The 12,533-nt window shown below is 41.7% G+C and overlaps 1 protein-coding gene across 5 annotated transcripts in view; it reads left to right on the top strand.

The window, feature by feature from the left end:
- Window positions 1-12,533, top strand: part of eys (eyes shut homolog) — a 169,944-nt gene that overhangs the window by 76,333 nt on the left and 81,078 nt on the right. For all 5 annotated transcript variants that reach the window (XM_034608950.1, XM_034608952.1, XM_034608951.1 and 2 more), the window contains 3 exons: window positions 7,249-7,345; window positions 7,758-7,865; window positions 9,217-9,362. In XM_034608950.1, coding sequence (XP_034464841.1) covers window positions 7,249-7,345; window positions 7,758-7,865; window positions 9,217-9,362 — 351 coding nt within the window. The remainder of the gene's footprint in view (window positions 1-7,248; window positions 7,346-7,757; window positions 7,866-9,216; window positions 9,363-12,533) is intronic.

The raw sequence follows: 12,533 nt of genomic DNA, 5'->3' as shown, positions 1-12,533 counted from the left end.
AAAAGGGCGTCCTGCGTCATGAGGGACTCGAGCCACCCTCGCTAACGGACTGTGAGCTCCCCCCCCCATCAGGCAGGAGGCTACGCAGAATCAAGGCCAGAAGCGCCAGGTTGTGGAACAACTTCTTCCCAGATGCTGTGAGACTGAAAAATCCTGCATCTCACACAACACTGCTGCTATTATTATTACTATCCCCCCCACACATCAGGTCAGTGCTGCCATTTGACACTGATACTTCTGCTGCCTCACTTCACACTTTGCTGCTGTTGATGACACTGGCACTGATGTTCGTTTCATACCAGGGCATCGCTGCAACCTTTGGCCCATTTGGCCTGATTTTTTTTTATTTTTACATTTCATATTGTCACACTCTGCTCACTTTATACTTTATATTGATATATTTATTCTCCTATTTTTATTTTAATGCTGTTTTATTTTGTTCTTTTTTAAATTATTATTACGTGATTTTTTTTTTTACTTTAACATTGCAAGCTTTGAGATTTACAGTTTTCCCAGTGAATCTTAACAGAAAAATAAGAATCAGGCCTCTTTACGGGACTGATTTCTATGAGTGTGTGTAATTTGGTGCAGCTTGTCTGGTGGACCTTGGCAGAGGTATGCTCTCCGAGTGCCATTCTAGTGTAAAGTATGCTCCGGAATGGCAATAATTAATCCTTGATCCTTTTCAACAGAAGTAAAAGTTCTGAGTCGTGATGATCTAAAATAATATTCTGGTCTAATTTAGCGTAAGGCGAGATACACTTTTTATTTTAAACGTAAGAAATTAACCAACCAAAGCTCTTTTAATGTGCGTGCTGCACTTTGAGCAAGTGCATACCATATAAATCACGGCTCCATTCAGAGAACCTGGGCTCTAATTTAACGATGTAAGTGCAAGGCCTAAAGTGCATGAAGCATGTGCATTTAGCGGAGTGTTCAAAATCCAAGTGAAGTGCATCATCCGTGTGTGTAACAAGAAGGATTGTGCACCCGGCTCTGTTGCCAGATATCACCACAATGATCATGCACCATAACAGTTAAATACAACTAACTTCCGACCAGGTTTTTGTTGGACAGAGCACAATTGCATTCCGCTGCTGCAATGCTCCCGACTACACGTCATTTTAAGACTCCCACGGCCATGAGTGCAAATTCGTTCGCTATTTATTAGCACCGTGGACGCTGGACAGACATTTGCACTTTAAGCTGCCTTGCGTTGGTGTAAAATATGGCCCCTCTTATCTCGGCTAACACATTAACATTTAGGCACAAAGAGGCAAAAAGATATTAAAATGTAGCAGGTGTTCAGTCTCTGTGTGAGAGTTTGCCCCTTCAGTGAGCAAAGATCTCAGCAGGCTGCTGACTTTCCTTTGTCGAGGGCAAAGGGTGTTTTTTTTCTTCTCCATCTTAGCTTCGAGACCTCTGGTTTAGCCCAAACAGCTGCATCAAAAAAGAAAGAGACATCAATTCTCCCTTCATAAAAATGCTCAGTCATTAGTAGCTTCGAACATATTGGTGTTTAACCCCTGAACGCTTCACTGCAGGTGGAAATACCCAAATGTGGAGACTGGCCACATTGCTGACAGAATTCATTTCATGGGTAATACCCAAAGGTAAAGGGTTAGTTTCAGATGTTAGAGGAGACACATGGAGACAGAGCGTCTACTTTATATCGATGTTTTCACTTATGCCTTAAAATCCATTGCCATAGATAAATAATTTAGTCTCTTTACTATTTGTCTTCGGTTTAACAGCAAAACCTACAGTGAAAACACCACTACATCCCATGAAGCCTTCTGCTGTAGTGCAGGGTAACAGCCAGAGACAACCAAGATGAGTGCAGGACTGGATGCTTGTTTGTAGAGAAGGTAGTGATTTACTCTTATTGTACAAAACCCTGACGTTCAACCCCCTGTCCCTCAGTGTCCACACGCAATCTGCATTTCAAGTCCCTTAAACTGATATTTTTAACAAGGGCCGTCCAAAGCGCAGGTTTTCAAAAGGTGAAAAGCGGTGCGTCTGGGAAACGATGACGTCACAGCTTACGTCACACGTGCGCTAGTGTATTGAGCATGCTCCTGAAACAACATCAGTGGCGGCTATTTACAGGTTGACAGGAGAGTTGGCTCACTGAGGATTCGCACAATGTTCTTCTGTGGTATTTGATGTGTAGTTAGAGATAGACTTCATCGCCACCTATGGGCCCATCATGGTTGTTCTCGTCTGGACAGAGATGTTTTGTAAAACTGGTAAATTACAATTATCCACATTATCAATTTTGTTTAAATTAAGAGGAAAACTAATTAAACTCAGAAGCCAAAAGCAAAGTACTGTATTATTGTCAGGTCCACATGGTCAACTTGTTGGCAAACAAATGCTTATTGTTACTTAGATATGTGAATGTAAAAGAATAATCTTCTTTTCTTTCATCTCGGGACACATGGAAGTCGAGGTGTTAACCTTCAGACTCAAACATGATCAACCTGCCAATCAAAACAAGCAGAAATCTTTCTTTTTAAGAAATAATACTAAATGGAGCTTTAACGTTCACAACATAGTCAGATTAGTGCAGTTTGTGCTGTGTAACACGTTCTAGTGGCACATGTTTTATCACTTCTGAACATTTAGCAGACGTCTCACTTCATTTCGTGTGTAACAAGTAGACAACCTGTAAATGTCTGTAGTTGTGTGTCACAGAAATACCTAAAAGCAGGGTATGAAACAACGGCTGCAATTGCTTGGTATTGTCACTCATGACTGCTGACAAAGGAGGACCAGTTTGCCATTTTCTAAATGATCTAACAAAAGAGTTTAAGACGACTGAAACTGGAGAAAAAGAGAAAAAAAACCTCCTGCTTATTCAGGGAGTATTGTCTGAGCCAGAGAGGAGCTGTGGTTAAGTACTTGCACACCTCTGCAAGTGGCTTCATTTATACGTAGTGTTTAAAAATAGGCCCTCGCCCTGCAACCGCTGTACAGTAAACACATTTTTAAGAAAGCCGGTGTTTAATCATTTTGTGGCTTCATTAGCATCACTGAAGAGGTGGTCCAGGTGTGTCACACCGGGGCAAATTGGCTGCACGCGCTGGTGTTTACACGCATTTCTATTCTTAACCCACTTACTCCACAACACAGTTTTTTTGGTCAGTGCATATAAAGGACTCCTAAGCATGCTGCGCTCCTTATTGTGAGGAACACTGCTATGATGACTAATATGGCCCCCGGTGTGTTCTTTCATTGTCCGTCTATATTTTGTTCAGAGTTGGTGATTTGTTGCTACTGGTGACGTCTCTGCCTGTGGAGTCTGTGCTTTTTTTTCTGGGGGAACTGACAGCTATAATAACACAGTTCTGTATTTATCCAATAGAATCACAAATAAAACTTCGATTTTCTTTGCCACTATTGTTGCCGCATTTTGAATAGTCACCATGTGTGTTAGGTAATGAAGTCTCAAGAGCAAATGAGGATGTACAGCAATGCTTCAACCAGATCTCTTCAGTGATGGATTAGTGTGGTCGGCCTTTTTTTGCTTTCTGTGCAAATGCAAGCTACCTCGGTGTTGGCACATGGCAAACTCATGGAGCTCTATAATGTAAGTCAATCATTTCCTGGGTATTAGGTGGAAGTTCTCGCTCAGCCAAAGACAGCAGCATACATGTTTTTGCTGACATGCCAAACAAGGCCATTACAGATAAGGAATCCCTCTTGGTTCCTGCGTTCATGGTTTCTTTTCAACTGATGTAGATATTGCAGTAACACATATTGTAGAGTTTTTATATTGGATGGAAATATGATATTCAGTAGGTTCAGTGTCAGTTCAACAGTCTTTGAGCTCAGCACGAGATAAAAGATGAGTTCAAAGTAAAAAAAGCAATATTCACAGTTTCATGTTTATAGGACGAACAACATAGCCGCTAATGTGCCATGCTAGCTGCAAACACAAGTACACAGAAAATACAATCCACAACCAGATGAACATACACAGGTTTGTTTGTTTAAACACCATTTGATTGGCTGGTGTCTCCCTTGCCACATGAAAAGTTGAGCAAGCAACGCGATGCCATTCAAAGTCAATGAGGAAAGTTTCCCTTGATGCCCCTAAAACGCGTGTGAGTCCTGCGTAATTCTCTCAGTAACTTAGCTGTGCTTACTGAGGATCTCAAATGTCTGTACTTAATGTTGTGCGACCATAATAATATCCTATTTACAGTGCTCGTCACTTGTCTTCGTCACTTTTATCAAACGTTACATTCAATAATTAAGTTATGTAGTTATTACTTTGGTTAGGTCTTGAGGGTTAAAAGTATCAATGCAGATGGTCCAAGTTTGATGACTCTTGGGGAGGCGTGGCTTTTGTTCAGTGTGCTGCGTCACTTCGAACATTACGTCGATGGACCTAATAGAGGCGCAGCTATTTAAGTTCAACATGTAAACTTGGGAAATCACAGCTCATCACAGTTGATCTGACAGAAAACTTGAAATGATGATGCATTTAGGTTTCAGCATGAAAGTGCATGCACAGATTTAGCGATGGGTGATGTCTGACATTTCATGTGATGTATGACAGCACACAGATGACACACACAGCCAAAGACCATAATCCCTCTATATTGCACAAACAGCGGGTAATGTATTTTTAAACGACCCCTTCTCTGATAAATTGTTAACTTGAGACCGACAGCAACTTTGATAAGAAGACTATAGTCACATGTGTTACAGTCCAAACCAAATTCGCACAGTTGAAATGAAGACGTCACTCATGTTTCAATTGAAACGTCCATCAAAGTCCACGATCCACTGGGGATTACCCACAATTTCTTCTCCTCTGAGACGTTCCCTGGCAGGAGCAGTGATCACACGCTGGAGCCAGATGATGGAACGGCTACGTGAGCACGTGCCTTTGCTTTCCCTCTCTGTACTCTGTCAAAAGAAGCCTCCAGTCACTGCTTAGTGGCAGAAGATGCATTATATTGCGCCGACATTCGAAATAGTCCCTGAGGTGCCCCACCATTGCTTTGACTGACAGAGCAGCTTGCGAAACCTGTGCTGTCCCATAATTCACCAGATGCTCTGTGGTCCCTTGGATTCCCTCTCGTTCGTACGTCCCGAGATGCACAGAGCTGCGTCAGAGTATCACTTCAGTTGGAAATACGTCTGTCTTCCTTTTAAACGTGATGATTTACAGTTTACGCCGTTCGGCTTGTTAACAATGCACAATGAGAACTGCTCAGAGAGCCCCACCCAGTGGTCAAGCTATTTCCTATTCAACAAGACACAATCAACAGTTCTAGAAAGCAAACTGCAAATACTTGCCCTCCTATGCCGGGACCCATCTGAACACAGTAATTTATGATCTGTGCAATTTTCTGCCAAACGGTGTTTACTGTAGATTTTTCGAAAGAGCTGCAATGACAACAATTGTTGCCATTACAGCGCATTATATGGTGTCGGCTGATATATGGTATCAGTACAAATGGTACAGCGAACCCACACAACGCTTTGTGACCCTAAAAACAGACAAACAACCAATCCAGTACAAGATATTAATCACATAATACTTTCATACATGAATTTTCCCATGTAATACAATGCTTCTGCCCCTTCTTAATAATATACCCATATTTAACCTCTTCCTAAGGTTTCACATTAACGTACATTTGTCTTTCAAAAGTGACCTCATTTTTCTTTTCTCAGCTGAGAGTTATTTCTTACAAGACCCATTGGATTACAAATGTAACTTTAACTTGAAGCAGCGGGAGAAGCATAATTGGACAAGGAAACAATTACAGCACTAATACTTCTCATAAACTAGTTTTATTAACCCCTTTGTTATATACTTGTACAGCTTATGATTGCGTGTTACAGATGTTGCTCTGCGGGGACAGCACAGCAGTGGTGTTTAGAAGTCTCGGCTCAGGGTGTTAAAGGAGTTTTGAAAGCTCCGAAAATAATATAATATAATAACTCAAGGAATCATTAAGCTGGTTTACTTTTTTTTTATATCCTGGATTTTCAGATCTGAATGTCGTATTTTTTCCTTTTAATTTCTGAATTTTTTGATTAAAAAGTTATCTTAATTGTTGATGATTTAAAATAATGCACGTCTTTAAATGTGTTGTTTAAAATTATAGATGATGAGAACAGAGGAGCAGTCAGACCACAAATGCTCAATGGGATTTTTATTAGGTAGAGCTGTCCAAGCCAATACAGCAGCTCTGGCATAAAGTCTACTTTTATCTGCTATGTTCAGTTTTCATTGAATTTGTCCTGGGGTGATAATGAAATGTTAACGCTGAGTCCTAGTGAGTGATGGCATCTTTACTGAACTGCATTTTAATTATGTGTTGTTAATATTCTTCCCCCACCATTTATGCAAAGGTAGGAACAGAACAATTAACCTCTTTTAATAACATAGTCCAGTACAACACCACCTTTTATATCTGACATCAATAATAATTTGATAGTACATATCGAGTAAAAAATTTGAAGGATTCAGTTTTCCAGGTGAAATATTTCACCGCTATAAATTCAGTAGTTTAAAAATTATTTCAATATTTTTAAACGGTAACATTTAAGAAGTAATAACATTTCACAGTCGTGATTTCAATCTTTTATTCTCCATTATTTGCCTCCATGTAATGAGACATTAGGGCTCCCTTTGTTGAATTTCTTTAACCTCATAAAACTATGCCGTGCAGTTTGATTTGCTGAGCTGAAAAACGTCTTGTGGACCAGACCCGACCACCGGGGGGAAAAACCTCCGGCAGGCGGAACATTACAGGCTCCCAGGCTGTCTCCACAAGTACAACAAAACATCCATGCTGATCTGCTTAGCCATCGTGCCCCTCAACCCCCTAATGAACAAGAGCAAAAGAGCTCTTGGGCTTAGCCTCTCCCTCTTACCCTAACTTAACAAGATGTCCCCCTGCTCGCTCAGTTTCTCTCCCCGGCACACAGACACACACACACACAGATGCACATATGCACGGTGGCACACACAGACGCACACCTCCCAAACCCCAAACCACTAACCCTCAGACCAATCTGTCTGCGGCTCTAAAGTATTATTAGACTTACACACTCTCAGAGGGGAAACAGTGAGTGCCGAGAGCTGGAAGATGAGATATGCTACAGGGGCTACTAGTTCCATTAAAATTGCATTCACTGGGGCCTTTGTTATCATCGGTCCTGACGTTTTCAGGGTGAAGTGGGGCTCGCTGATCCATGACCATCTCATCTATCTTTCAGGATTTGAAGGAAGTTGGTGTGAAATTGACACCAATGAGTGCGGCTCCAATCCATGCCAAAACCACGGCGACTGTGTGGACCAGGTCAACAGTTATAGGTAAAGAGTGTTATCCATAACCAGCTTTTCGTTTCCGGGGAGACAGGCGAATGTCAGGGTAGCGATGGAGAGTCAATACAAGAAACCTTGTACATGTCGCAGGTCATTTACAGTGATTTTTATAGTAGATTTCCCTGAGCTAATGTAATTGTTCTCATTATTTCGTAACATTTCAGCTTGAAAAAAAAAAAAAAAAACGCCATCATTGCTTTTTTGAGTTTAGTTAATCTGTCAAACTCCAAATCTATGTCCCTGTGCTGCGTGTGCAATCACACTAATTATGATGTGTAATTAATATCATTATTTTCCCATTGATTATTCTCACCCTGTGCATGCGCCAGTGGGAAACAAATGGATCTTCCATTTTCCATCCGAGACAAAATATCAATATTAAATGATTTTTCTGTTCCAGCTGTGAGTGTAAGATGGGATTTTCTGGCCTTCGCTGTGAAGAAGACGTCAATGAATGCACCTCCAGCCCGTGCAGAAACGCCGGGATTTGTCAAGACCTCGTGAACAAGTAAGTGCACCTCGCTGTGACTTCGCACCTAAACCCGTTGTTTGCTTCTGAGACGTTTTAAATACGTCAATAAAGGTCCGGGCAGAATGCATTTCCCCAGCTTTGTTTTGAAAGGCGAATGCGCAGGTAAACACGCGGCGTCGAGGCGTTTCCCCTTCAGAGTGCTCCAGTTTATATAACAAGCCTGTCTTCATCCTTGACACAGATAGGCTGCTATTCTGAAAGACAGAGAGAGAATTCAGCAGGAACACATCATGTATCCAGATTGGGCTTTACTCCACTGGTGCCTCTCTCTGCTGTGCTTAATGGGAGCCCTGGGGCTTCCCGGGCTTAGTCGGACAGATGGGTAGAGAAGTCCCAGGGCCAATTTGAGTCCTAAATGTTTTGTCTCCAGTTTGTCTCCCGTCATGATTTGGCTCCCATGTGACCTGGCCCCGGCTCAGAGCGCTCCTCTGATTGCACAGTCCGGGGAGTTCACATCAGGTGTGCTTTAACCCCGCTGCCCACCACGAGCACTACACGCGCCCGCCGACTCCCGTCTCCCTGACCCGACAAGCCGAGCGAGTCCATCTGTGCCGCGGCGATGAATCAGACTGTGCAGTGTACTCACCCAGCCCATGCTGTGTTTGTGTTAACCCAGCCTTTGCATTAAGATGCAGTGGGTTGAGCTCTGCGAGGGTCAGTCTCTTCCCATCTATGTATGCACAGCACAGGGCTTTTATATAAGCTCCTTCTGTCCAACTTGACTGTAACAGACTGCAGTAATGAAAGTGTTGTCTCGGAGTTTAAAGTGTGCAGTGTGACAATAACAATTCGGTTTAGCCCCATTGCTGAAACTTGATCAAGTTTAACTGGTTTACCGATCATAAGAACTGTGTTTAAATATGAAAAGATTGAGTTTATATTTCGCGCAGAGGTGTCTAATTGCGTGTTTTCCAATTATCTCATCTAGAAAATACAATAACCGCCTCACACCCAACACCTGAGGAGTGCGCTCAGAGATATAAGAGCCACTGACGGCCGCGGAGAGGGATTTGAATTGAATAAACTGCGCAGATTATAGGCTCCTTCCTTTAGTAACAAGTCACCAAACGTAATTCAAATTAAGTTACACACTGGGAAAGTTAAGTGCTGTCATATTGTTGGCAATTTCTGCGAGAAGAGTCTGAGAATGAAAAATGAGTCAATTTGCACTGGGTTATTTCTGCTGGAGTACGTGGAGCTTCTACAATAAAAAAAATCATCTTATTTTAAAGTAAGGACTGAACACACGAGCATGCTACAATAAGCGTCTGAATTTTTCCTTAATAATTGATTTCTCATTGATCGACTGTTATCGCCTCCTCCTCAGATTCCGCTGCATTTGCCCTCGTGGTTATTTCGGAACGCTGTGTGACCTGGATGTGAACGAGTGTGAAGTTTCACCTTGCCTACACGAGGGCATCTGTATCAACACACCCGGCGGCTTCAAGTGTGTCTGTCGCCCTGGATACTCAGGTAGCTCTTTTTTTTTTTTTCTTCCCTCAGGTGACATGAAGATCAATACGAGAGTCTGAAAAGCTTATCATGACTGCTGCGGCCGCGCGCTATCGAGGCGACTCTGACACAGATCTGGCTTTAGTTGTAAAAAAAAAAAAGAATAAATAAACGGCTTCACAATGCTTAGTTTTAATTAGCCCGCCTGCCTCCGCGAGATACAGCGGCTACTTCAGCGTAAAGCTAACAAGAGATACATTTCACGTCTGATGAAAACTTCTCAGTGTCTGTTAGTCGCCTTTATTTCATTTCACCAGTCTCTTTAGTCTCACGGTGCTATTGTTGTTTCACTTCAATCCATTTGTCTTATTTTCCACCCAGAAGGATATTGAGGTATTTTATAGTGTGTGTGTCTTTGTGTGTATATGTGTGTGTGTGTGTGTGTGCGTGTGTGTGTGTGTGTGTGTGTGTGTGTGTGTGTGTAAAGCCGATTCCTGTCAGCTACCGGGAAGATTAATTTCATTTGTCTTCCACACTGTATCATCAATTTATCCTTCCCCAGTTGAGAGAGGGAGGAAATCTCGGAGGTATTGCTTCTCTGGAGAGCAGATCCTGACACGCATGGCCCAATTCCCACAGAAGCAGCTTTTATTATTAGGCCTACGCGCAGCATAGTACAAGTCATTACTTTTTCTGTTGCTCTAAGCTCATCTGAGGAAACAGGGCTCCCCGAGAGAGCGAGTGGCCAGAGGATACAGTCGGGATCGGCTCAAACCGAGTAGAACTCATACGAAATATTTGCTCGGGTAACTTGTGTAGCAGCGGCGCAACTTTTCAAAAGAGCACAAGCGGCTTCGTGCTACCGCTGTTACTTGTTTCTATTCCAGTCATAGAGGTAATTTGCCGTCCTGACGTGATTCATCACATCACGCGTGTGCAGCCCGATTGGAAATTGATTGAAATGTTATTCAGCTTCGATGCTATAATGGGCCTCTTCTTCTGTCGCTGAAGTATCTTTTTAACCTGACACACATCACATTATTTGCTCCAGCCATCAGGAATGTCGACGGGTGTTTTTTTGTTTTGTTTTGTTGCATATCTAATGCCAAACTTCATTGTGACTAACACTTGAAGCTGCCCACTAATAAATGAGTCTGGAGCTGCTTCTACTCTGTGATTAAGCCGCGGTGACACTTCATTCCCACCTGCATCCCTGCCCTTATTGAATTGTCTTAGTTTATATTTGGTGAATGAGTCACTGGGTGCATCTGTATTTTCCGCTCTTTTATTAGATCTCCTGCTTTCAGCCGGTGTTCTTGTAGAAGTCGTCTAAAAGCTCTGACTATTACCACATATCTCAGAACTAATGGAGAATGTTTTAGGCCTTTTACATATGAGGTGTTTGAGCTTTGAGAACTAATTGAAGCATGCTTTAGTCAGATTTCTGACACTTCCAACAGCTTTTATCGTTATTTTCTAACCTTCGTGACGCACTTTAAGAAAGAATGTGTTGGATTAAACATTGCTTTTTTTTATCATGAAGTGTTTTTCACTTTTCTGGGACGTCAGGTGTCCATACGCTTTATTTGTTGAACTAGAATGGCTCTGATGAAACCAGATTAAAATGAACTAGAATTTGATTTGGATCTGAACCAAATTGCACACACACATAGAAATCAGTCCCCTTATCTTGACTGTTTTATTTGTAGTGAAATCAATGAAAATGTTGACACCCTATCTCAAACACGTGTGGATCCGCCTTAAACAAACAAACCAACAAACGGATAAACCGACAGGGGTGAAAACAATACCTCCCTGGCTGAGGCAATAACAGTTTTATAGAAAGTGATAAAAGATTCCTGCATCCACCCCTTTGTCCAGATCCAGTTCTTTCTAGTCCTTTCTAGTCCTTTGTAATCCTCCTAACAAAACTAACAAATAAACCAACCAATCGTCAAACAGACTAGAATAGCACTGAGTAAACACCCTATGTCACAATGTAAAAGAAAGTGATACGAAATATTCCTGGATCCACCCCTTTGTCTGGATCAGTGCCATGGTGGCTTATTTATTGTCCCATGTCCCGTTCTTGCACCAAATCATGTTGAAATCTGCTCAGTAGTTTTTTTTGCTTAATCCTGCTGACAAACAAACAAACAAACCACCAAGGCCCGACAGTCCTTTTTTAGATTCAATCAAGCTGAAGCAATTAACACACTCATAGATATCAATTCCCCTATTATGCCTGATATTTATTTTTTCAAGATCCATTAATTATTTCTGGTGACATCAGTGAACATTTAGAAAAACGCCCTCTCTGATAATGTTAAAGAAAGTGAGGGAGTGTGTGGATCCACCTTCTGATGCTGATCAAAATTGAATGAGTCTGTCCCGGACCCACAACACACCTTTCCACCGAGTTTCATGGCCATCAGCCGTGCAGTTTGTACGCAGTCCCGCTAACAAACAAACAAACAAATAAACAGACAGAGGTAAAAACAATACCTCTTTAACAGTGTTAAGTTATGGCTCAAACTTAATCACGTGTTATTATGCTTTATTTTCCCATTCAGTGTCACTTTGTTCTCCACATGTGTCATTGAGTTGTACATAATTCAGTAAGACAGTCTTGGCAGCTGCTGAGATCTCGACCGTTTTATCATTATTTAAGGTTTAGAAGGCTCTGCAATCCCAATAATGTATTATTTAACTATACATACAGGCACCGTGCTCCACACTGAGGTCAGAAGTCATTACAGTGACATGATGAATGGCTCATCCTCTTTATATAAATCACAGTTTAAGCACACTGTTCGTCACCTTCTGTTTTTTCTTCTTCACCCGTCATTAAGGAGCATGTTCCCTTGAGTGATAGAACAGTGCAATCAGCACATTGTTGCAGACTCCTCAGTCAGCACATTGTTGGCTGACGATGATGATGATGATGATGATGATGATGTTCTGGTCCCCACTGTCGTTTTGATGATCAGGCTTCAGTGAATTCAGGATTTTTGCTGCGTGAACTTGATAAATAAAATGAATGTTATTTTACACTGAGGCTCGGCAGAGATCTTTTGCTTTAGATATATATGTATTTTAGTACATTTTAGAGTAACATGTACTTCCTGTTCTAATATTTATTAATCAAATCAATTAAAACTGTACAATGAACTATTAGGGCCGTATTAAAGA

The sequence above is a fragment of the Hippoglossus hippoglossus genome, chromosome 15 (assembly GCF_009819705.1).
Source record: "Hippoglossus hippoglossus isolate fHipHip1 chromosome 15, fHipHip1.pri, whole genome shotgun sequence".
Taxonomy (NCBI): domain Eukaryota; kingdom Metazoa; phylum Chordata; class Actinopteri; order Pleuronectiformes; family Pleuronectidae; genus Hippoglossus; species Hippoglossus hippoglossus.
This window is presented reverse-complemented; position numbering and strand designations above follow the sequence as displayed.